The sequence below is a fragment of the Coregonus clupeaformis genome, chromosome 10 (genome assembly GCF_020615455.1).
Source record: "Coregonus clupeaformis isolate EN_2021a chromosome 10, ASM2061545v1, whole genome shotgun sequence".
Classification (NCBI taxonomy): domain Eukaryota; kingdom Metazoa; phylum Chordata; class Actinopteri; order Salmoniformes; family Salmonidae; genus Coregonus; species Coregonus clupeaformis.
Genome location: NC_059201.1, coordinates 51743550 through 51770907, shown reverse-complemented (window position 1 = coordinate 51770907; position 27358 = coordinate 51743550). Strand labels below are relative to the sequence as shown.

General features: G+C 43.2%; 1 protein-coding gene across 2 annotated transcripts in view; it reads right to left on the bottom strand.

The window, feature by feature from the left end:
- Positions 1 to 27358, bottom strand: part of LOC121575531 (disks large-associated protein 4-like) — a 250935-nt gene that overhangs the window by 23619 nt on the left and 199958 nt on the right. For both annotated transcript variants that reach the window (XM_041888691.2, XM_041888692.2), the window contains exons 5-7: positions 21624 to 21847; positions 13492 to 13645; positions 11276 to 11540 (exon numbers count right to left, since the gene is read on the bottom strand). In XM_041888691.2, the coding sequence (XP_041744625.1) occupies positions 11276 to 11540; positions 13492 to 13645; positions 21624 to 21847 (643 nt within the window). The remainder of the gene's footprint in view (positions 1 to 11275; positions 11541 to 13491; positions 13646 to 21623; positions 21848 to 27358) is intronic.

The following is a 27358-nucleotide window of genomic DNA, read 5'->3' as shown; positions in this document are numbered from 1 at the left end:
CTGGAATTGAGGAGTACCATAATTGTTTGAGTGTCTTTTTGTGTTGGAGGCTTGCTGTCCAGGCAGATGGCTGTATGGGGTGATATTGTTGGCAGTCAAGGAGAGGTGTAAGAGCAATGGGGGCACAGTTGAATTTGCCAGCCTCTCATTGCTGGTATTAGATTAAACTACCTACACAGGTCAGCTGGTATGGCATTGGTCCACTTGGCAACCACTGTGAAAAAACTGTTGGCTGAGAGAGCGTAGAAGGGGAATAGTTAAGAATAAAATGCACATATGACCAATCTGAAGCAGAGCGGTCCAGAGGGCCACTCTTAAAATTGGTTTTATTTCCTTGCTATCATATTTCCTTATATTTCATTTTCCCTGACTGTCTAGCTTTCATGATGATTGTTAGCAAGCTGGACATTGTAAAGAGACTATAAATGTAAGTCTATTATCATTATCATTTAGTTTTAGTCATTTCAATGTCAACTGAGATCGTTTTCTCCTCCCCCCAAAAACAATATAATCATTTTACTCCAACCACCTTGCGGGCCAGTTTGAATGGGCTTAGGATACAGTATATTGAATTAAAAACAAAATATGTGGACTTTTCAACACAATTTCAACGTATTAGCCTAGTTCTAATGATTATGTTGAAATTATATTGATGTTACAACCTGTTAGTCAGGTTAAGTCAATGTATTTAAGTTGAAGTTTTACCCTAATTACAATGTTTACAACACTGGTTGAAATTAGATGAAAACAATACTGGTTGATGACTTTTTTCAAATCCAACATATTTTCCACGTTGATTCCACGTCACAATACATTGACAAATTACGTTGAAACAGCGTTGATTCAACCAGTATGTGCCCAGTGGGATGGAATGACTTGTCATGACAACTATCCTGCTTAGTTTGCATCTGTCCATGATATATTATAGTTTACACTTCCAAGTAACTCATGGTGAACTAGAGTCCCGCAAGTTGATAGCTTGACCATTAATACAGATGGCAGGATAAGACCGGACCGTTGTCCACTCACATTCCAAACATTTTGAACAAAGCTCCGGGTTTTCGGTGTTGTTTTTGTTGTCGTCCTTCTGGTTAAGTCAGAACACCTACTCCTATTTAATAGGATTTCAGTTTGGTGGTGGCAGCCAACAACCCGTACAGCCTGAGCTTCATTCATTAAGCGCCATTAAGCAGGAACGGTATTTAGATGGACTGTTTGCAAAGCTTTAAACTGCTTTGCAGATGGCTTCTGAAAGCAAGCTTTGTCAGACTCAACATTATGTACATACAGTTGAAGTCAGAAGTTTACATACACCTTAGCCAAATACATTTAAACTCAGTTTTCACACAATTCCTGATATTTAATCCTAGTAAACATTCTCTGTTTTAGGTCAGTTAGGATCATCACTTCATTTTAAGAATGTGAAATGTCAGAATAATACAAGAGAGAATTATTTATTTCAGCTTTTATTTATTTCATCACATTTCCAGTGGGTCAGAAGTTGACATACTAATTGAGTGTAGCATTGCCTTTAAATAGTTTAACTTGGAATTTTGGCCCATTCCTCCTGACAGAGCTGGTGTAACTGAGTCAGGTTTGAAGGCCTCCTTGCTCGCACACGCTTTTTCAGTTCTGCCCGCAAATTTTCTATAGGATTGAGGTCAGGGCTTTGTGATGGCCACTCCAATACCTTGACTTTGTTGTCCTTAAGCCATTTTGCCACAACTTTGGAAGTATGTTTGGGGTCATTGTCCATTTGGAAGACCCATTTGCGACCAAGCTTTAACTTCCTGACTGATGTCTTGAGATGTTGCTTCAATATATCCACATAGTTTTCCTTCCTCATGATGCCATCTATTTTGTGAAGTGCACCAGTCCCTCCTGCAGCAAAGCACAGCCACAGCATGATTCTGCCACCCCCGTGCTTCACAGTTGGGATGGTGTTCTTTGGCTTGCAAGCGTTCTCCTTTTTCCTCCAAACATAACGATGGTCATTATGGCCAAACAGTTCTATTTTTGTTTCATCAGACCAGAGGACATTTCTCCAAAAAGTACCATCTTTGTCCCCATGTGCAGTTGCAAACCGTAGTCTGGCTTTTTTATGGCGGTTTTGGAGCAGTGGCTTCTTCCTTGCTGAGCGGCCTTTCAGGTTATGTTGATATAGGACTCGTTTTACTGTGGATATAGATACTTTTGTACCTGTTTCCTACAGTATCTTCACAAGGTCCTTTGCTGTTGTTCTGGGATTGATTTGCATTTTTCGCACCAAAGTACGCTCATCTCTAGTAGACAGAAGGCGTCTCCTTCCTGAGCGGTATGACGGCTGCGTGGTCCCATGGTGTTTATACTTGCGTACTATTGTTTGTACAGATGAACGTGGTACCTTCAGGCGTTTGGAAATTGCTCCCAAGGATGAACCAGACTTGTGGAGGTCTACAATTTTTTTTCTGAGGTCTTGGCTGATTTCTTTTGATTTTCCCATGATGTCAAGCAAAGAGGCACTGAGTTTGAAGGTAGGCCTCGAAATACATCCACAGGTACACCTCCAATTGACTCAAATGATGTCAATTAGCCTATCAGAAGCTTCTAAAGCAATGACATCATTTTCTGGAATTTTCCAAGCTGTTTAAAGGCACAGTCAACTTAGTGTATGTAAACTTCTGACCCACTGGAATTGTGATAGAGTGAATTATAAGTGAAATAATCTGTCTGTAAACAATTGTTGGAAAAATTGGTACTAAGCTAACACATGGAATTGTTTAGATGGTCATTTATATATTTGATTTTGAATTTTAAGGCCCCTTTAGGTATCAATCGTTTTAATTTTTTATTATTTGATAAAATATTGAATTTGGGCTTTACTACTATAGCCCATAGAAACACATTAATAAATGGCAAAATAGACAGTCAAAACATTTTATCATAAAGAATTAGGTTTTGAAGTGTCTAGGAGATATAAGAAAGCTCAGGAAATATATGTATTTTTTTGGATACATATTTAACCCCTTATTTCTTTTGGCACAAATACTTCCATTCATTTGTATGGGTTACCTTCAGATGAGTCCATTAGAGCAAAATGGAGAACATCATCGTGTTCGTGAGAGTCTCATCTTTCCATAGAGTGGTCATATTTGTAGGCCTAACTGTTTGGAAACTACAGACCTTTCCGTGAGAAGACCGATTTTCGGGATGTCTCACGGTCTGACAAACACAGCTGTAGCTCGGCCACCTTCCACCGCAGATGCAGAAGGCCGAATAGCAGTCATTATGGCCCTCAGGCATCAGATCTGTAACTAAGGATGGATGGAGGGAGAACAGTATTGTTGGGTGGAGGAGCTGCCGCAACATGTGAAAGAAAGTGAGTTGTAAACCGCTTTAGATGGTTTCTTGCTTTTGTGCTTATAGTCCTCTATGGCATCAATGATACTAAACAAAACAAAAACGTCACATGGCACACAATTCCCACTGTCAGTTTGACTCAGTCTTACCTTGTGGCTTAACTCCTACAGTCCCACGTGACACCGGCACATTTTGGACTTCTTTTGGTTGTACCATTGGACTTCTGCATCCACTGATACCAGCCATTGGTCTGTGTGATTAACGGGGGCTGAGCTAGAGCGGTGTATGTGAGACAAGGGCAGATCCCGAAGAGGTCTTGGGGCGATTCTTCTCACAAAAACGTCTATAAAGTTAAAATGGATTAAAACTAAAATGACCAATCTAAGAAAAGCTGAGACTCTCACCAACACGTACATTTAATGTATTGTTCTATGACGCTCACAAGCCACACAGGAGTAGTTAGGAGTATCTTCATTCCATAGTTAGAGGACTCCTGATATCTCCAGGAGTGGTAGTCCCGTGTAGCTCAGTTGGTAGAGCATGGCGCTTGCAACGGCAGGGTTGTGGGTTCGATTCCCATGGGGGGCCAGTATGAAAAATGTATGCACTCACTAACTGTAAGTCGCTCTGGATAAGAGTGTCTGCTAAATGACTAAAATGTAAGTATCATTTATCTGCTGTCTAGTACTGTCTTTTTGCTAGCTAGGGCCATCTACTGTAAGTGCTGCCTGTCTTCCCAGTAGCCTACTTGGTGTGTGAACTGCTGACTGCTCATAACTTGCAGATGATTGTTGACACATTAACCAGGATTAAGGGGCAGGGCAATTTGTGGCTTGTTTTGGTAATCAGTGTCTGTATTGGAGGGGGAGTGGTTTCTCCTCTCCTAAGCAATCAGCAATTAGTACAGGGAGGCGTACTCTTCACCTCTGTTAGGCAATTAGTGTTAGTACTTCAGTCTCCCCTGGTTTCTCAGCAGCGGTCGTGTCAGCGGCGGTCTCTGAAACAAAGACCGTTCTGTTGTTGTTCGAGGAAGGAAAGAGAGGAAGGCTCCACACCACTCTCTCACTTGAGTATCTTACCTAGAGATAATCTAATTTTGCTATTTTGTAGCTTTGGCAACTATGTGTGTTTTCTATACCTCACTCCTTATACCTCACCCTTTCCCAATCCCCTCCAACTCACAAGGCAGGCAATACGCTTGACCTCATCTTTACTAGAGGCTGTTCACCTACTAATCTCACTGCAAACCCCATCCAGGTTACTGATCACCACTTTGTTAACCTTTTCTGTCTCCCTTTCCCCCAACCCTAGCCACTCAGCCCCTACCCAGATGGTCATGAGCTGTCGCAATCGTCGCTCTCTCTCTCCCACTACTCTCTCCTCTTCTATCCTATAGTCTCTCCCTTCTGCTAAATCGTTCTCCCTCCTGTCTCCTGATTCTGCCTTTTCGACCCTACTCTCCTCCCTTTCCGCATCCTATGACTCACTGTCCCCTTTCATCCCGGCCGGCTCGGCCCTCCCCTCTTGCTGAGTGACTCATTGCAAGCTTACAGAACAAAGCTGAGGAAAAATGAACTTCCGGAGGACCTATCATACTTTCACTCCCTCCTCTCTACCTTCTCTTCCTCTGTATCAACTGCTAAAGCCACTTTCTATCACTCTACATTTCAAGCTTCGGCCTCTAACCCTAGGAAACTATTTTCCACCTTCTCCTCCCTCCTTAATTCTCCTCCCTCTCTGCGGACGACTTTGTCAACCACTTTGTAAAAGGTTGACGACAATCCGCTCCTCATTCACTCAGCCTATTAGTCCACTGGTCCCACTCACACAGAACAACCCTACGCCTTGACCTCTTTCTCCCCTCTCTCTCCAAATGAAATCCTGCGACTAGTGAGGTCTGGCCGCCTGACAACCTGCCCGCTCGACCCCATCCCCTCTTCCCTTCTCCAGACGATCTCTGGAGACCTTCTCACTTCCCTCATCAACTCATCCCTGACCATTGGCTGCATCCCCTCTGACTTCAAAACGTCCCGAGTCGCTCCCGACTCATCTGATGTTAAAAACTATAGACCTGTATCTCTCCTTTCTTTTCTTTCCAAAACACTTGATCAACTCTCTCGTTATCTCTCTCTCCCCCGACACGCATCTCTGCGTGCCTGGCAGATATCTCAGCTTGGATGTCGGCCCAATACCTCAAGCTCAACAAGACGGAGCTGCTCTTCCTCCGGGGGAAGGCATGCCCACTCAAAGACCTCTCATCATGTTTGACAACTCCACAGGTTCACCCTCCCAGAGTGCAAAGAATCTTGGCGTGACCCCTGGACAACACCCTGTCGTTCTCTGCAAACATCAAAGCAGTGACTCGTTCATGCTCTACAACATCCGTAGAGTACGGCCCTACCTCGCACAGGTCCTAATCCAGGCACTTGTCTGAAGTACTGCAACTCGCTGTTGGCTGGGCTCCCCAATTGTGCCATCAAACCCCTGCAACTTATCCAGAACGCTGCAGCCTGCTTGGTTTTCAACATTCCCAAGTTCTCCCATGTCACCCCACTCCTCTGCACACTCCACTGGCTTCCAGTCGAAGCTCGCATCCACTACAAGACCATGGTGCTTGCCTATGGAGCAGCAAAATAAACTGCCCCTCCCTACCTTCAGGCTATGCTGAAACCCTACACCCAAACCCGAGCACTCTGTTCTGGTCTCTAGGCCCTCCCACACCTACGGGAGGGCAGGTCCCACTCAGCCCAGTCCAAGCTCTTCTGTCCTGGCACCACAATAGTGGGACCAGCTTCCCCCTGAAGCTAGGACAGCAGAGTCCCTTCCGAAAGCACCTGAAACCCTACCTCTTCAACACAGGAGGTTAAATGGCACCTTAATTGGGGAGAACGGGCTCGTGGTAATGACTGGCGCAGAATCAGTGGAATGGTATCAAACATGGTTTCCAGGTGTTTAATGCCATTCCATTTGCTCCGTTCTGGCCATTATTATGAGCGGTTCTCCTCTCAGCAGCCTCCCACTGCTCTTCAAAGAGTATCTTAAATAATTCCCACCACTTAGCAAACAATTTGTGTACTTACAGCATTCATATACATGCGTTTTCTTTTTCAATAAAACGTATGAATGCAACTGTTTGTCAAAAGAAAATGGTAAAAAACTTCATTGTGAGACTAAATATAAGGGCTGGACATGCAGATAAATGACAGTAGTCAAAAAAACGCTGGGGTCTTTGGGGCTGATGAGGTTAACAGATTATCTTTCACTGGTTCAGGGTGATTTTTTTATTTTTTTGCCTGGCCTCAAAGACTAGACATAACATAGTAAATGTAAATATGTGACACTGAAATTAGTATATCTTATGTTTGGTATGGTTACATAAGACAGGTTACTTAGGCAAAAAAAGGAAGGAGGTTGGTCAGGAAGGATGGGTAGGCTACTTAGTATGTTAGCTAACCGGTAACCCTAATGGAGTACTCCATTTAAGGGCCGTAGCCCTTTCCTGCAGTCAAATTACCTAGTGGCCTCATGGGTGGAATGTTTTTAATATTTTTCATAATTTGATAATGAATAAACATTCTTTACATGCCGAAAATCCGGTGTTTGTCAAACAGTTTTTGTTGTCTTCTGGGATGTATACTGAACAAAAATATGAACGCAACATGTTTCATGAGCTGAAATCAAAGATCCCAGAAATATTCCATACGCTCAAATTTGTTTACATCCCTGTTAGTGATAATTTCTCCTTTGCCAAGATAATCCGTCCACCTGACAAGAAGCTGATTAAACAGCATGATAATTACACGGGTGCACCTTGTGCTGGGGACAATAAAAGGCCACTCTAAAATTTGCAGTTTTGTCACAACACAATGCCACAGATGTCTCAAGTGCTGAGGGAGCGTGCAATTGGAATGCTGACTGCAGGAATGTCCCACAGCGCTGTTGCCAGAGAATTTAATGTTCATTTCTCTACCATAAGCCGCCTCCAATGTCGTTTTAGAGAATTTGGCAGTACGTCCAACTGGCCTCACAACCGCAGACCACGTGTAACCACGCCAGCCCAGGACCTCCACATCCGGCTTCTTCACCTGCGGGATCGTCTGAGACCAGCCAGCTGAAGAAACTGAAGATTATTTATATCTGTAATAAAGCCCTTTTGTGGGGAAAACGAATTCTGATTGGCTCCCAAGTTGGTGGGCTTATGCCCTCCCAGGCCCACCCATAGCTGCGCCCCTGCCCAGTCATGTGAAATCCATAGATTAGGGCCTAATGAATTTATTTCAATTGGCTGATTTCCTTATATGAACTGTAACTCAGTAAAATAATTGAAATTGTTATCTATATTTTTGTTCAGTATATATTTTTGTTCTCTGTCTTATTATATATTCACGACCATTCAAAAGTTTGGGGTCACTTAGAAATGTCCTTATTTTCCATGAAAATATACAGTAAATGAAATTAGTTTGAATAGGAAATATAGCAAAATGTATAGGAAATGTAGTCATTGACAAGATTAGAAATAATGATTTTTAATAGAAATAATAATTGTGTCCTTCAAACTTAGCTTTCGTTAAAGAATCCTCCATTTGCAGCAATTACAGCCTTGCAGACCTCTGGCAATCTAGTTGTCAATTTGTTGAGGTAATCTGAAGAGATTTCACCCCATGCTTCCTGAAGCACCTCCCACAAGTTGGATTGGCTTGATGGGCACTTCTTACGTACCATACGGTTAAGCTGCTCCCACAACAGCTCAATAGGGTTGAGATCCAGTGACTGTGCTGCATTATAGACAGAATACCAGCTGACTGCTTCTTCCCTAAATAGTTCTTGCATAGTTTGGAGCTGTGATTTTGTACAGATGAACGTGGTACCTTCAGGCGTTTGGAAATTGCTCCCAAGGATGAACCAGACTTGGGGAGGTCTACACATTTTTTTTCTGAGTTCTTCACTAATTTCTTTTGATTTTCCCATGATGTCAAGCAAAGAGGCACTAAGTTTGAAGGTAGGCCTTGAAATACATCCACAGGTACACCTCCAATTGACTCAAATGATTTCAATTAGCCTATCAGAAGCTTCTAAAGCCATGACATCATTTTCTGGAATTTTCCAAGCTGTTTAAAGGCACAGTCTACTTAGTGTATGTAAACTTCTGACCCACTGGAATTGTGAAACAGTGAATTATAAGTGAAATAATCTGTCTGTAAACAATTGTTGGAAAAATTACTTGTGTCATGCACAAAGTAGATGTCCTTACCGACTTGCCAAAACGAAAGTTTGTTAACAAGGAATTTGTGGAGTGGTTGAAAAACTAGTTTTAATGACTCCAACCTAAGTGTATGTAAACTTCCGACTTCAACTGTATATACACACACACATATATGCAGTTGAAGTCATAACATTTTTGATATGCGTTTTTTTCTGGATTTTTTTTATTGTTATTCTGTCTCTCACTGTTCAAATAAACCTACCATTAAAATTATAGACTGATCATTTCTTTGTCAGTGGGCAAACATACAAAATCAGCAGGGGATCAAATACTTTTTTCCCTCACTGTACACACACACACACACATACATACATATGTGTGTGTGGATTGTTCTCCATCCACCCCTGATTCAGAATATACCATATTCATAGTCATGGCATTCTTAGTTTAATAGCTAGCTATTGGTCAATGAATATCCAGTATAAAAGTAATTTTACCTCAGTTGACATGACATTACACCGCGCGCGCTCTGATCTCAATTCCCCAATATTGCGCATCTATAGGCTAAACTGTTGCCAAATATTACGAAACTCAACTGTCCTCATGTCAGATTTACTGTCAAAATCAGATACATCTACAGTAATGTATCCGTCCATATAGTATCCCTTGCATTATACTCACTAACATTATAGTTTGCAAAGCTGATCATGACACAAAATGAGAGCCGATTTGGATAAATTGATATTTCCATAAAAGTCACAGCCGAAGGTAAACATTATTGGCAAAAAACACTTACCCTCGTATCAGAAGATAAAAACTGAAAACGAAGCCTAGAAATTGCTAAAAACAGGATTGCAGGAGCTGTTACTTAGAAACAACCCGAGCCAACAAAATGCTTCTGTCAAGGACGATGAATAGAAGCAAGCTTTTGGTAATGCCTCATTTTATATTGCCCAGTTCCCAGGAAACGGTGTGGAAAGAGGCGTGGTGATGACGGTCAAGAGTGCTGCGATGTGGAGGCTTTGGACGTGGAAATAGGCAATAATTTAATGGATACGAAATAGAAAGGAAACTCATCCTCTGTATTATGAGTGGTTCAAAGCCTACTAGAGCGAGAGAGAGTTTATTTCACTTTTGTTTATTATCTACTTCACTAGCTTTGGCAATGTGTTTCCCATGCCAATAAAGCCTTTCAATTGAATTGAGAGAGAGAGAGACAAGCTTCAGCCTCCACCAACACCAACTACACAGGTAGCCAAGCCTGGACCATAGCCAAGTGTGGAAGGGTGACCAGGACCTTGTCAGATATGGGATAACAACAGGATGTGTTCACAGCCTGGTATCATAGACTAGACATAACATAGTAAATGTAAATCATGGACGCTATAATTAGTATGATCTGTTCCATTTGGTATTTTTACATTTTTACATTTGAGTCATTTAGCAGATGCTCTTATCCAGAGCGACTTACAGTTAGTGAGTGCATACATTTTCATACTGGCCCCTCGTGGGAAACGAACTCACAACCCTGGCGTTGCAAGCGCCATGCTCTACCAACTGAGCTACAGGGGACGTATGGTTACATAAGACAGATGGTTACTTGGGTGGATGGGTGGATGTATAACGCAAAGTTTAGCAACCCAAAGGTTGCGAGTTCAAAACTCATCATGGACAACTTTAGCATTTGAGCAACTTTTCAACTACTTACTATTTTTTAGCTACAGTACTTTGCAACTACTTAGGATGTTAGCTAACCCTTCCCCTAACCCTACCCATAACCTTAACCGTTTTAGCTAATCCTTCCCCTAACTCTAACCGTAACCCTTTAACCTTAACCCTTTAACCTAACACCTAAACCTAACCCTAACCTTAACCCCTAACCCCTAACCCTAACCCCTAGCCTAGCTAACTTTAGCCAGATAACTAACGTTAACCACCTAGCCACCTAGCTAGAATTCATAGTGTATCATACATTTTGCAAATTCGTAACATATAATACGAATTGTAATTTATAACATACTGTATAATACCAAATGGGTGAAGGACATCCACAAATTAATACATACCATATGAAACGTAACATATCATACTAAATTAGTCTCCCTGATTTACGTACAGAATAATACGAAATGCTCTGAGACCAGGTTGGTGTTCAGGGTGGATGAGTAGTCTGGCAGTAGGCCAGCTCAGCCATCCACCACCACAAAATGTCCTCTTTTCTCTACCTCGTTGCCAGATAAGTGTCACTAGCAAGAAGAAAATATTAATTTACTGTTTTATAGTTTTATTGGTTGCACCTCATTCAAACAGAGAGAGAGAGAGAGAGAGAGAGAGAGAGAGAGAGAGAGAGAGAGAGAGAGAGAGAGAGAGAGAGAGAGAGAGAGAGAAAGAGAGCTAACAGGAATAATTGTATACAGTACATAAACATGAAACAATAACCATGTCAATCTCTGTCAATCGACCCATAAGAACACATCACTTTTCACAATACTCTTATCACAGCATTACAGCCACACACCAATAAGACAAAACATCATTCAGGAACTAATTTAATCAGCGAAGGGGACGGGTACATTGCAAAATCCAAAGCAGTCTCTTTCACTCCATTCAGTGAAGTTACCCATAGGCACAGATCTAGGATAAGCTTACCCTCTCCCTAATGCTAACCTCAACCATTCGCAGGTAAAAGTGCAAAACTGACCTAAGATCAGCCTCTAAGATAGGCCTACTCACCAGTGCTGGTGCTGTAGGTGCGAACAGTAGTGGCGGTCGGCGGCGGCGAATCAGAGTCCACGGAAGCAGTGTCGTCATCCTGCGAGCATCCGGCCTGGATGGCTCGCAGGTAACTATGGCTACGAGATCGGAAGCACGTGGGCATGGGTAGATCTGGAGGCTCCACTGCCTGGAAATGGGAGCGCGAGAGTGTGTGGGAATCTCGGAACGCCGACTCGGAGCAGCTATCCTCGTAGCGTTGGCTCAACATCTCCAGGTCTCGTAGCTGGAAGGAGAAAGGCAGGTTGGCATGGGTGGCATAGGTTGGCACCTTGGGGGGGCGGAGGTGGAGTGAGAGGGACAGCGTTGCATGGCTACTGCTGCTAGCTAGTTGTCCGGACTGTGAAAGAAAGGCATGGTGTGTCCCAGGACCAGAGAGGCATGGTTGTTAGAGATCCATGGACTAGATCTGGGTTGGAATAGTATTAGCATTTTTCAAATACTTTTTCTGTGCCCTTTTCAGCTTACTTAGCAAATTGGAACCAATGGAATTAGTCACAAAAGTGCCAACACCACCCATGTAGTACTTCAAGCAGGCTCACGCAAACACTCAGTGTTTTGAATGAAATCAAATACTATATGAACCAGGTCTGCCATTGAGAGCACAGCTGACTGCGTCTGTTAGAGGAGTGAGCTAATTCCAGTTTTGTGTGACACATTTGGAGGGAATGCAATAAAATGCACCCAAAATGACACATTACAGTATTAAGGCTGGGTGAGGGGACAGGAAAGTGCAGCAGTGACACTTTCTCCCGAATCAACTCCTTATAGCAACTTGTCAAAGTCTAAGGCAGTTAAGAAGCTAAGTAAAGCTAACAACCATGCAATTTTTAACTGCCAATTAGTTTCAGTATCACTTTGTAAGTATTAATCAAAGATGTCTAACTTCCCATAAAAACTTAGTCATTTGATTGACTTACATGAAATTGGTGAGAAACCAGATTAAAGGAGCAGCAGTGCAAATTAAGGACTCTTGAGATTTGACAGAGGGACATGAACAATCTTTCTACGAGGCGAGCCTAACACAGTGTTGGAGTGACAGGGATGTGATGAATATGGTGTTTGAGTTGTCACTTATGCAGTTGGCTCTGTCACATGCTTCAGTAAATCAAAGAGCAGGCAGTAACGACAGCTCAGAGAGAGTTGGAGAGTGACAGAAAGTGAGAGAAAGAGTGAGCGCATGAGATGAGTGAGCGCATGAGATCTATAGCCTGATCCCCGATCAGTTTGCGCTGTCTTGCCAACTCCTAGGGTCATCGTCATGTTAGTACTTTGCAGTCCCCTTTATAATAACAGCACAATGTGTCATATTAATTAAATGTTATTCTGCTGTTTTTGGTTGATAAACAGTCAACTCACAGGTTTCTGTACCTTGCAGCTCTGAAGATTAGTAATTTACATGTAGGCCTAAATCCACACTCATTTTCTGAATTCATAAAACATTGTAAATTCCCCAAGAGGGGGTCAAAATGCTTAATACTAATGGATTTTAAAGCCTAGTTTGATAGTCCTTTTATAAAAGATCAAAGAGGATCCAGAGTCATTCTTCATAACCATGATGACCTTGTCAGTAGAAGGGTAATGGATCTTTCTGTGTAAATGGAGGAATTAGCTTTTTTGGCTCAGAACATTCATATGAGAGACATAATGAAAATTGAGTTTTTTCTATTCAACAGGAATATTATATTATATTACAGTCATGTCACTGAAGGCTGTAATCTGAGTAATTGCCCATTTGACAAGGTAAACTCATTTCGAGGCGAAAGAGGGGCCTCTTGAAAATGACTTGTGTGATATTCAAGTGGAATGAGTGGAATGATCAAGGTGATTTTTGAGAGGTGTATAAATACTCTCTTCTACCTCATTAGAACATAATCAACTGAGGTGTAGAATTGGAGAGTTAATGTGATACTTCACTCCAAAATCAAAATGTGTCCAATGAAGTCTGGTGTGGAGGTAACTCTCATCCACTCTCCCATCTCCGCCTTCCTATATCTAACTCCCTTTCTCTGTACATCCACACTATTCTGTCACAAAAATAATTTAAAGTACGACAGGGGATCGGATGAAGAAGAAAAAAAGAAATGGTCTAATGCTGAGATACTGTAAGTTCAAGTCCCCTCACCAGTTGTATGACCCCAAAGACCCCCCCCCCCCCCCCCGCCCCCCCCTCTGACCTGGCCCAAGCAGCTGCTCCTCCCCAGGGTGCCACCCTGGCTGAAGTCCTCATCGTCCCAGCGGGGGAACGGGGAGCCCCCCACCGGACCCCCCAGACAGTCCAGGTTATCCAGGCTACGGTTGGTGGACAGCTCTCTCAGAGAGGGAAGACAGCTGAAGAGGACAGGAGGAGGAGGAGGGGAAGAGAGGAGAGGAGAGGATGGGAGGAGAGGCGAGGAAGGAGAGTTGATGTGAGAAGACAGGGGGATGAGATCAGAGAGAAGGGGAGGAGAGAATGAGCAAAGAAAGGAAAAAAAGCCGAGAGGAGTGGGTAAAGGGATTACGAAGGTAAGAAAAGAGAGAAGTAGAGGGGAGGGGCAGACAGGAGATGAAAGGAAGATACATTCAAGTTAGGCCACTTCTCATCCCTGATTCCCTTCATTATCATTTTCATTACGTGTCAGCATCATTGCCCCCATCATGACACCTGTGAATAATGTTTCTCCCATCTCATCTCATTACAATAATTGAACCCATATACTGTAGCCCCCAAACAATGCAAAGCCAATGATACAGAGGTCAAGCATATGTAGCCTTATTCCACGCATCATGGTGGCAAAATCAAAGAGTAGTAGGGAAAACAGTCAAAATTCAGCTCAGATTAGCAATACTGAATGTGATTACCAAAAGATAACCTAGTATTCATTTGTCTATGCTGGTCCACAGTGATAGTGACATGACATTGCACTTGTCATGTGATTGTGATGATCCTTGGGTACATACAGTCATGACCAAAATTGTATGCAAAAAAATTGGGATAATTCTATTCTTTTATACTAATACAATTGCTCAGAGAAAGAGATTTTGTTTAAGAAGTGGGTCGTTCCACCAATTCGATGCTTTTCAGAAGTGTAACTTGGTCAAAAAAAAACTTGTAATAAAGAGCACATGTTTAATTGAATAAAAAACAAGTTTTCCCATCTCAAGAGGTTAAATAAAAAAAGGACTATATTAAGTGCCTATTAACTGCCAAATAAAGTAACAGGGTTGACAGTAACAGGGTTGATGATTTCATCTTAAATCAGCCATAAATCAGGATTATAATGGCGCCGGAGGGGATGGCTTCCGTTTTACGGGCTCCTAACCAACTGTGCTATTTTGTGTGTTTTTTCGCATTGTTTGTGACATATTATGTACATAATGTTGCTGCTACCATCTCAATCTCTTACAGCGATTACTCACCTCGAACTGGACGAAGATGTTTTATTTAATGTGTCCGACGTGAAGGATATACTGCTTCTCTGAGACAAGGCCCAAATCCCTGTCATTCGCATGAAGAAAAGACGGAAATACAGGGGGCGGAGTTGGGGGTGCCTTGTGAGAATTTGTCAGCGAGTGGGTAACCCGCCTCTACCATCCGTTCTATTGGCCAACGTGCAATCACTGGAGAATAAACTGGATGATCTCCGTCCGAGACTATCCTACCAACTGGAGATTAAAAACGGTAATATCTGATGTTTCACCGAGTCATGGCTGAACGACGACACGGATAATATACAGTTGAACACGGATAATATACAGTTGGCTGGGTTTTCTGTGCATCGGCAGGACAGAACAGCTACGTCTGGTAAGATGAGGGGTGTGTGTATTTGTCAATAGCAGCTGGTGCGCGATGTCTAATATTTTGGAAGTCTCAAGGGATTGTTCACCTGAGGTAGAGTACCTCATGATAAGCTGCAGACCACACTGTCTATATATTTTATAGCCGTCTATTTACCACCACAAACTGATGCTGGCACTAAGACCGCACTCAACGAGCTGCATAAGGCCATAAACAAACAAGAAAATGTTCATCCAGAAGCGGCGCTCCTGCTGGCCGGGGACTTTAATGCAGGCAAACTTAAATTCCGTTTTACCTCATTTCTACCAGCATGTCACATGTGAACCAGAGGGAAAAAAACTCTAGACCACCTTTACGCCACACACAGAGATGCATACAAAGCTCTACCTCGCCCTCCATTTGGCAAATCTTACCATAATTATATCCTCCTGATTCCTGCTTACAAGCAAAAACTAAGGAAGGAAGTACCAGTGACTTGCTCAATACGGAAGTGGTCAGATGACGCGGATGCTACGCTACAGGACTGTTTTGCTAGCACAGACTGGAATATGTTCTGGGATTCATCCAATGGCATTGAGGAGTATACCACCTCAGTCACCGGCTTCATTAATAAGTGCATCGCCGATGTCGTCCCCACAGTGACCGTACGAACATATCCCAACCAGAAGCCATGGATTACAGGCAACATCCGCACCGAGCTAAAGGCTAGAGCTGCCGCTTTCAAGGAGCGGGACACTAATCCGGATGCTTATAAGAAATCCTGCTATGGCCTCAGACGAACCATCAAACAGGCAAAGCGTCAACACAGGACTAAGATTGAATCTTACTACACAGGCTCTGATGCTCGTCGGATGTGGCAGGGCTTGCAAACTATTACAGACTACAAAGGGAAACCCAGCCGGACGACTGTGTGATCACGCTCTCTGTAGCCGCGGGGCCAGACGGATTACCAGGACGTGTGCTCAGAGCATGTGCGGACCAACTGGCAAGTGTCTTCACTGACATTTTCAACCTCTCCCTGACCGAGTCTGTAATACCTACATGTTTCAACCAGACCACCATAGTCCCTGTGCCCAAGAAAGCGAAGGCAACGTGCGTAAATGACTACCGCTCCGTTGTACTCATGTCGAAAGCCATGAAGTGCTTTGAAAGGCTGGTTATGGCTCACATCAACACTTGCATATCGCCCCAACAGATCCACAGATGATGCAATCTCAATCACACTCCACATTGCCCTTTCCCACCAGGACAAAAGGAACAACTATGTGTGAATGCTGTTCATTGACTACAACTCAGCGTTCAACTCCATAGTGCAGACAAAGCTCATCACTAAGCTAAGGACCCCAGGACAAAACACCTCCCTCTGCAACTGGATCCTGGACTTCCTGACAGCCGCCCCCAGGTGGTAAGGGTAGGCAACAACACATCTGCCACGCTGATCCTCAACACGGGGGCCCCTTAGGGGTGCATGCTTAGTCCCCTCCTGTACTCCCTGTTCACCCACGACTGCGTGGCCAAGCACGACTCCAACACCATAATTTAGTTTGCTGACGACACAATAGTGGTAGGCCTGATCACCGACAACGATGAGACAGCCTATAGGGAGGAGGTCAGAGACCTGGCAGTGTGGTGTCAGGACAACAACCTCTCCCTCAACTTAAGCAAGACAAAGGAGCTGATCGTGGACTACAGGAAAAGGAAGGCCGAACACGCCCCCATTCACATCGATGGGGCTGTAGTGGAGCGGGTAGAGAGTTTAAAGTTCTTTGGTGTCCACATCACCAACAAACTATCATGGTTCAAACACACCAAGACAGTCGTGAAGAGGGCACAACAATGGCTTTTCCCCCTCAGTAGACTGAAAAGATTTGGCATGGGTCCCCAGATCCTCAAAAAGTTCTACAGCTGCACCATCGAGAGCATCCTGACCGGTTGCACTCATGTCGAAAGCCATGAAGTGCTTTGAAAGGCTGGTCATGGCTCACATCAACACCATCTTCCCGGAAACTGCTCGGCATCCGACCATAAGGCGCTATAGAGGATAGTGCATATGGCCCAGTACATCACTTGGGCCAAGCTTCCTGCCATCCAGGAACTATATACTAGGCGGTGTCAGAGGAAGACCCAGAAAATTGTCAAATACTCCAGTCACCCAAGTCATAGACTGTTCTCTCTGCTACCGCACGGCAAGCGGTACCGGAGCGCCAAGTCTAGGTCCAAAAGGCTCCTTAACAGCTTCTACCCCCAAGCCATAAGACTGCTGAACAATTAATCAAATGGCCACCCGGACTATTTACATTTACACTGCTGCTACTCGCTGTTTATTATCTATGCATAGTCACTTTACCCTTACCTTCATGTACAAATTACCTCAACTAACCTGTACCCCCGTACACTGACTCCCTACCCATGTATATAGCCTAGTTATTGTTATTTTATTGTGTTACTTATTATTAAATTTTTTACTTCAGTTTATTTAGTAAATATTTTCTTAACTCTATTTCTTGAACTGCATTGTTGGTTAAGGGCTTGTAAGTAAGCATTTCACGGTAAGGTCTACACCTGTTGTATTCGGCGAGTGTGACAAATACAATTTGATTGGATTTGATAAATCCCCTTGTGACAGGGGTAATGGAAGCATGTTGTGTGCAACAGGGAGAGGCAATTGAATGCAAGCTTCACAATAAAATGTTTATTGTTAAAATATTGCTCAGCAATAGGCACTCATTTCGTGGAACAAAGTACTTTTTTTTTTCTCTAAAAAGGATAGGGGTCAAAATTATTTTCACTCCGGTTTTCAATACTCCGGCACCCTCCTTTTGCGAGGATAACAACAAACAAAGAAATTCATAAATTATTTGACCACAAAATCAACAATTTGCAATGGCCATCTCAGTCCCCGGACTTGAACCCTATTGAAAACCTGTGGTTTGAATTGAAGCGGGAAGTCCATAAGCGCAGATGAAGGACATCAAGGATGTGGAAATATTCTCTATGGATGAGTGGTCTAAGATCCCTCCCAATGTGTTCTCCAATCTCATAAAACATTTGAGAAAAAGGCTCAGTGTCGTTATCCTAGCAAGAGGAGGGTGCCGGAGTATTGAAAACAGGGGATCCAAACATTTTGAACCCTATCTTTTTTAGAAAACAATTATATACATATTTCTCTGAGCAAATGTATTAGTATAAACATTTTTAATTTCCCATTTTTTGGAGCACACAATATAGCTCAGTATTTTATTTATTTATTTTATACAGTCTTTTTTGCTCATCTTTATCAAGGGTGCCAATAATAACCCCTGGCATTGAAGGTGCCAAGCTGGGCATTGGCACTCATTTATTTGGGTGGGGGTACTTCATGTGAGGGCAGAGGGGTCAGAGGGGAAGCGAATTAGCTTGGAGGAAAAGGTGGGTGTGGTGGGTGGCATGACATTGGTATGGCGTTGGCACTCACGTGGCATGGGTAACCGAAGAGGTGGGCAAGACATGGGGGGCAGGGGGAGGGGTGGATTGATTGATTGGGGCAGCATCAAATCAAGTGCAAGCGTATGCCTGCCCCCTAATGGTGATTGGCTGGCTGCCTAGCACTGACCTGCCCAGTTGGTGCAGAGAGGACACACTGTGCAGAGGAGACCACAGTGCCTCCAGCTCCCCCTGCAGCATGGCGTAATCCAGGGCTCTGCTGCTCCTGCCAACCAGGGTGGAGCAGACCACGGAGGGAGAACAGGGGTTTGGCGTTTGGGTTTGGCAAGGTGGGGGGGAGCAGGGTTAGTCATTTAGCATGCAGGTTTGAAATCATGTAGGTATTTTTATTCCATGTCATTTTTAAAGCAACACCCCTACTACTTTATCATGTTGTGTGTGTTGTCACTATCAACAAAAAGCTGCTTCAATAATGACGTAACAGGATATATTCCCTTTTGCTCTGTGTTTGTGAAACAAATGTATCAGATGATTGCTTGGCCAGTATGCTTATAGCTTGTTGATTTGCTGCCCTCTTGTGGATGAAACGTTTACTGTATTCCTGTTCTTGTTACTCTTTTAAAAAAATATTTCCAAATAATGACCAGTCTGCAACACCACGTCCCTATGGAAATACATTTGTGCCAAATTCTATCATGCAAAGGTTTAGGATTTTATTGGCACACATGTAATTCCATATAACCCGTACAAACATCTTTTGGTCCTTCAAATCAAAGGACACATTAGAGAAAACAGTAAACACAGCAGCTTGCTCATTGTTGATCCCATTCTCTGAGACTGTTAATCCAAATGGGGTTCGATTTGTTTGTCATTATGTGAAAAGGAATAGGATACCCAATGCACTGTGTCCCTCTGTGTCTAGCACAGCGTGTGTCTGTCTGCTTCAGAAAGCATGTAATCTAGAGACAATGAGCTAGAAACCCTAGTCAGTTAGTCAGGGGGAGAGGAGGAGACTTTAGCCTAGTTTGTGGTGACTCACTGTCTGTCGGTGCAGTAGCTGAAGGCGGCATCGTGTGTGTGATGTTCCGAAAATGTTACGGTAAGAGGACTCAATCCATTCAGGCCAAGCCCCTAAGCTGCGGAAATGTTAGTAAATCAACGGTGAGGAAACCATAATCAGAGCTCTGGCATGTGTCTGAGGCAGGAGTCAGACGGTGCTTAATCCCACACGTGAGTGAGCCCAGCATGTCTGACTGTGTGTGTTAGTCTCTATAGTATGCAAGGCCTGTTTACTGGCATGCCAAACGCTGGCAGCATGGCCGTCTCCTTCCTGCATGTCACAGCTCTGTTTGAAATCGTGCCATGGGCTCAGTGTGTGTGTGTGTGTGTGTGTGTGTGTGTGTGCGCGCGTCTGTCTGCTTGTGTGTGGGTGTGTAAGAGAGAGTGAGAGGATGTGGATGTGTGTGTGTATGCTATGTGACATAGCTTTATTAATCGTTCTCCTATATAATGTAACTGAGTTGATACAACACTGAATAAAAATGTAAACACAACGTGCAGCTATTTAAAAGATTTTACTGAGTTAGAGTTCATATAAGGAAATCAGTCAATTGAAATAAATAAATTAGGTCCATAACCTATGGATTTCACATGACTGGGAATACAGATATGCATCTGTTGGTCACAGATACCTTTTTAAAAAAGGTAGGGGCGTGGATCAGAAAACCAGTCAGTATCTGGTGTGACCACAATTTGCCTCATGCAATGCAACACATCTCCTTCGCATAGAGTTGATCAGGCTGTTGATTGTGGCCTGTGGAATGTTGTCCCACTCCTCTTAAATGGCTGTGCGAAGGAACTGGAACACGCTGTCGTACACGATCCAGAGCATCAAAAACATGCTCAATGGGCGACATGTCTGGTGAGTATGCAGGCCATGAGGTGATGGCGGTGGATGAATGGCACGACAATGGGCCTCAGGATCTCGTCACGGTATCTCTGTGCATTAAATTGCCATCGATAAAACGCAATTGTGTTCATTGTCCGTAGCTTATGCCTGCCCATACCATAACCCGACCACCACCATCGGGCACTCTGTTCACAACGTTGAAATCAGCAAACCACTAGCCCACACGACGCCATACACGCTGTCTGCCATCTGCCTGGTACAATTGAAACCGGGATTCATCCGTGAAGAGCACACTTCTCCAGCGTGCCAATGGCCATCGAAAGTGAGCATATGCCCACTGAAGTCGGTTACGATGCCGAACTGCAGTCAGGTCAAGACCTTGGTGAGGACAACGAGCATACAGATGAGCTTCCCTGAGAAGGTTTCTGACAGTTTGTGCAGAAATGATTTGGTTGTGCAAACCCACAGTTTCCTCAGCTGTCCTGGTGGCTGGTCTCAGACGATCCTGCAGGTGAAGAAGCCTGATGTGGAGTTCCTGGGTTGGCGGTTGTGACATACTGCCAAATTCTCTAAAACTGACATTGGAGGCGGCTAATGGTAGAGAAATGAACATTCAATTATCTGGCAACAGCTCTGGTGGACATTCCTCCAGTCAGCATGTCAATTGTGTGCTCCCTCAAAACTTGAGACATTGTGTTGCACAAGTGGGCTTTTATTGTCCCCAGCACAAGGTGCACCTGTGTAATTATCATGCTGTTTAATCAGTTTCTTGATATGCCACACCTGTCAGGTGGATGGATTATCTTGGCAAATGAGAAATTATCACTAACAGGGATGTAAACAAATTTGTGCACAACATTTTAGAGAAATAAGCTTTTTGTGCGTATGGAACATTTTTGGGATCTCTTATTTCAGCTCATGATACATGGGACCAACACTTTACATGTTGCATTTATATTTTTGTTCAGTGTAGTTTGGTTTTGCGTCAACTTGAATATGTTATAAAGTCTGTATTTCGGCAAGGCAGTGTTGATCAAACGCAGTGTTGATCAAACTTTAGCACTGAGCTTACTTGTCATGCCAGAATTGATATTAGCATGGGTTTCCTTCCAATTGAAAGTCTACATGTTAGTATGTTCACATGAATGCATGTTTGTCAGAATTCAAGTCCATGTGGGATACTTTGGTGCTGAGCTTACTTGCGTGACGGTAGCTGGTCGCTCAGAGACTGCTGGGTGGCCCTGAGGTAGCTCTGGCGGCGGGCGGCCATTTTGGGCGAGGGCTTGATGCTGCCGTCCGAGTCATCGCTGTCCTCCAGGTCACCCATGGCCTTCACGTAGCTGCCACTCCGCATGCGCCTGCATGGGATCTCATTGTCTCCGCCTCCCCCACCGCTGCGACCTAGCGTGTTACTCCAGTCCCCCTACAAGCAGCAGTAGCCCATATATATTCTTATATATGACAATTTACAATTATGTAATTTATGTTGACATGATTGTGACAGTATATTGTATTATTCACATAATATAATTTGTTTTACAGAATTCATTCAGTAATCTAAAGTACCTACAGAAACTGATGTGAGGGTCCCACATTCTACTTTTCTTGACAGTAGATATGGTGTTATCGATTACACATGTAAATAAACATTTTAAATACAAAATAAATTAAATCATTAAGAATGCTATAGGGCTGTTACATTTGACCAACTCCTCCCTCAATATCTTTACTTTGAAACTTGAAAACCAAGTAAAAACTATTTGTATCAAAACAATTCTATAGGTAGATATTTATAAAAAAGCACGTTAATGTCACATGGATAAATGTCAAGACACAAAGTCATAAAGAAAGGCTGATAAAATGAAAGATGCACAGAAATTGTACCAAACGGGTAGACAGGGCCATACCTTAGTGAAATAAACTGAGGAAACTGAAAAACGAGACGAGCTGACAGACATAGTGGAGGAATAATCAACCTAACACTCAAACGGTCCAAAACATATACAGTTGAAGTCGGAAGTTTACATACACAGCCAAATATATTTAAACTCAGTTTTTCACAATTCCTGACATTTAATCCTAGTAAAAATTCCCTGTTTTAGGTCAGTTAGGATCAGCACTTTATTTTAAGAATGTGAAATGTCAGAATAGTAGAGAGAATTATTTATTTCAGCTTTTATTTCTTTCATCACATTTCCAGTGATGAAATTTACATACACTCAATTAGTATTTGGTAGCATTGCCTTTACATTGTTTGACTTGGGACAAATGTGTCGGGTAGCCTTCCACAAGCTTCCCACAATTAGTTGGGTGAATTTTGACACATTCCTCCTGACAGAGCTGGTGTAACTGAGTCAGGTTTGTAGGCCTCCTTGCTCGCACAGACTTTTTCAGTTCTGCACACAAATTTTCTATAGGATTGAGATCAGGGCTTTGTGATGGCCACTCCAACCTTGACTTTGTTGTCCTTAAGCCATTTTGCCAAAACTTTGGAAGTATGCTTGGGGTCATTGTTCATTTGGAAGAGCCATTTGCGACCAAGCTTTAACTTCCTGACTGATGTCTTGAGATGTTGCTTCAATATATCCACATAATTTCCCTTCCACATGATGCCATCTATTTTGTGAAGTGCACCAGTCCCTCCTGCAGCAAAGCACCCCCACAGCATGATGCTGCCACCCCCGTGCTTCACGGTTGGGATGGTGTTCTTTGGCACCCTTTTTCCTCCAAACATAACGATGGTCATTATGGGCAAACAGTTCTATTTTTGTTTCATCAGACCAGAGGACATTTCTCCAAAAAGTACAATCTTTGTTCCCATGTGCAGTTGCAAACCGTAGTCTGGCTTTTTTATGGCGGTTTTGGAGCAGTGGCTTCTTCCTTGCTCAGCGGCCTTTCAGGTTATGTCGATATAGGACTCGTTTTACTGTGGATATAGACACTTTTGTACCTGTTTCCTCCAGCATCGTTGCTGTTGTTCTGGGATTGATTTGCACTTTTCGCACCAAAGTACGTTAATCTCTACAAGACAGAACGTGTCTCCTTCCTGAGTGGTGTGACGGCTGCGCGGTCCCATGGTGTTTATACTTGCGTACTATTGTTTGTACAGATGAACGTGGTACCTTCAGGCGTTTGGAAATTGCTCCCAAGGATTAACGAGACTTGAGGAGGTATACTTTTCTTTTTCTGAGGTCTTGGCTGATTTCTTTTGATTTTCACATGATGTCAAGCAAAGAGGAACTGTTTGAAGGTAGGCCTTGAAATACATCCTCCAATTGACTCAAATGATGTCAATTAGCCTATCAGAAGCTTCTAAAGCCATGACATCACTTTCTGGAATTTTCCAAGCTGTTTAAAGGCACCGTCAACTTAGTATATGTAAACTTCTGACCCACTGGAATTGTGATACAATGAATTATAAGTGTAAACTGTAAACAATTGTTGGAAAAATGACTTGTGTCATGCACAAAGTAGATGTCCTAACCGACTTGCCAAAGCTATAGTTTGTTAACAAGACATTTGTGGAGTGGTTGAAAAACAAGTTTTAATGACTTCAACCTAAGTGTATGTAAACTTCCGACTTCAACTGTAGTAGGTTTATTGTAGTGACAAGACTACATGTTTTATTTTTCGATCCAAACAGATCTTTGTCAGACCTGACAAACTGTCTGGAAAGTAAATACAGTGTATTAGGAAAGTATTCAGACCCCTTTACTTTTTCCACATTTTGTTACCTTACAGCCTTATTCTAAAATTGATTAAATCGTTTTTTTTCCCTCATCATATCCCATAACGACAAAGCAAAAACAGGTTTTTAGAAAAGTTTTCCAATTTACTAAACATAAAAAACTGAAATATCACATTTACATAAGTATTCAGACCCTTTACTCAGTACTTTGTTGAAGCACCTTTGGCAGCGATTACAGCCTCGAGCCTTCTTGGGTATGACGCTACAAGCTTGGCACACCTGTATTTGGGGAGTTTCTCCCATTCTTCTCTACAGATCCTTCCAGCTCTTTCAGATTGGATGGGGAGCGTTGCTGCACAGCAATTTTCAGGTCTCTCCAGAGATCTTCGATCGGGTTCAAGTCTGGGCTCTTGCTCAAGGACATTCAGAGACTTGTCCCGAAGCCACTCCTGTGTTGTCTTGGCTGTGTGCTTAGGGTCGTTGTCCTATTGGAAGGTGAACCTTCACCCCAGTCTGAGGTCCTGAGCGCTCTGGAGCAGGTTATCATCAAGGATCTCTCTGTACTTTGCTCCGTTCATCTTTGCCTCGATCCTGACTAGTCTCCCAGTCCCTGCCGCTAAAAAACATCCCCACAGCATGATGCTGCCACCACCATGATTCACCGTAGGGATGGTGCCAGGTTTCCTCCAGACATGACGCTTGGCATTCAGGTCAAAGAGTTCAATCTTGGTTTCATCAGACCAGAGACTCTTGTTTCTCATGGTCTGAGAGTCCTTTAGGTGCCTTTTGGCAAACTCCAAGCGGGCTGTCATGTGGCTTTTACTGAGGAGTGGCTTCCGTCTGGCCACTCTACCATAAAGGCCTGATTGGTGGAGTGCTGCAGAGATGGTTGTCCTTCTGTAAGGTTCTCCCATCTCCACAGAGGAACTATAGAGCTCTGTTAGAGTGACCATTGGGTTCTTGGTGACCTCCCTGACCAAGGCCCTTTTCCCCTGATTGCTCAGTTTGGCCGGGCAGCCAGCTCTAGGAAGAGTCTTGGTGGTTCCAAACTTCTTCCATTTAAGAATGATGGCGGCCCCTGTGTTCTTGGGGACCTTCAATGCTACAGAAATGTTTTGGTACCCTTCCCCAGATCTGTGCCTCGACACAATCCTGTCTAGGAGCTCTACGGACAATTCCTTCGACCTCATGGCTTGGTTTTTGCTCTGACATGCACTGTCAACTGTGGGACCTTTTATAGACAGACGTGTGCCTTTCCAAATCATGTCCAATCAATTGAATTTACCACAGGTGGACTCCAATCAAGTTGTAGTAACATCTCAAGGATGATCAATGGAAACAGGGTGCACCTGAGCTCAATTTCGAGTCTCATAGCAAAGGGTCTGAATACTTTTGTAAATACTTTATTTCTGGTTTTTCTTTTTAAACATTTTTTTTAATGGGGTATTGTGTGTAGATTGCTGAGGAAAATGTTTTATTTCATCCATTAGAGAATAAGACTGTAACGTAACAAAATGTGGAAAAAGGGAAGGAGTCTGAATACTTTCCGAAGGCACTGTATATGTGTTGGAGTATTTTATCCCAAAAGCGCCAACAAGGGATCAATTCTGACCCCCAAGTGGTCAAAAATGTCAATTTCAGACAAAACCCGCCACAATTTACCATGATTTCTGTGTTAACATAATAATCTCTATTTTGTGTACTTGTTTTGCGTGGCTAAACTGAAAATGTAGATTCAATAGTAAACTTTGTGATAAAAGCACCACGTTTGTACCCTGAAAAGATATAGATATAGAATACCACAGTATGAGTCATAATACTCATTGTCACGACTTCCGCCGAGGCTGCCTCCCCTCCTTGTTCGGGCAGGCTTCGGCGTTCGTCGTCACCGGCTTACTAGCCACTGCCACTCCATATATCATCATTCCATTTGTCTTGTCTTGTTAATTACACACTCCTGGTTCTTATCCCCCCCTTGTCCTTGTGGGTGATTGTTTATTCGCGAGAGTAGTGTAGCTCGGTGGAGCTACTCGTACATTGTTATTGCCGGGGTAAATATTTCCCCTGTTCCTGTTATTGTTGGAGCTACCGTTACCTTGTATTGCCAGGGTAGATTTTCCCCTGTGCCTGTTTTGTTTGTCGCTATTCAGCGCTATTTGTGTACGACGGAATAAACTCTGCATTCGGTGATTACTCTCTTGCGCCTGACTCCTATCACACTCATCACACCCATAAAACTTAGCGGTCAAAGAGGGAAATGGTTCCAATAGTATGGAATTCAACCACACCTTTGTTTTAGCACAAAACCGTATAGCAACCTCTGTTCAGTGAAGTCCACAAAGCATATTGAGCATGTACAGTAACAGACAGTTTCATGACCTACAGCATGGTCAAGCAAGTTCATGTTTCCGACATTTTCGGACCACTAAACAAACAGGAGCTGCCTCCACTATCCCAGCACCATTTCAACTTCAACATTTCAACATCATGAAACGACCTCTAATACAGTGACTAAAAGATTCCAAAAACAATTTAGTCCAATGAAGTTAAGCTAAATATGATGTGGCTGTCCATGGTTCTGATTTCTGTGCGTGTGCGTAGAAAAACATGTTGACTCACCCTACTTGTAGAGAAACGCCAATGCCATCCTCTCTTTCATGTGACGAAACGGTCTATGACTCTGTCATACAGTACACGCTTACATTTTTTGTTGTCCTAGGCTACCTGGCTAAAATGCTTGCTTGCTAACCTAACTTCCATTCATGGGCAACGTTAGCTAGTTAACATTAGCCTTCTACATCTATCTACATATTGAACTTCCATCCTCTCAGGCCAGGGGCACAACAATGTATTAATTTATGGTTGGATCAGAATCGCCGTTATAATAAATGGCTAGTACGGAGTTAAGTTAATTAAGTAAAACCACAAGTCCAAATCCCTATCTCCATCCATGGTTAATTTAGGAAAGGGCCAATTTTAGCTAGCTGGCTAGCTAGCCAACGGAGGACAACAACACAACGAGATGCAACAATTCAAGTTTTTCTGTCAATGACATATCCTCTCAATGGGATTTGATAGGAGTGACGCCAAAATCCAAGCTGGCTTCCTTTACACATTTTTTTTATGCGCTAGGACCATTCACAGTTGAGCTCGCTCAGTTTAGCTCAAGCGGAATGTTTTTAATATTTTTTTTGTCAAGGGAGACAAGATGCTCGCTGGCTTCCCTTGCCTTCAATGCTACGGGCA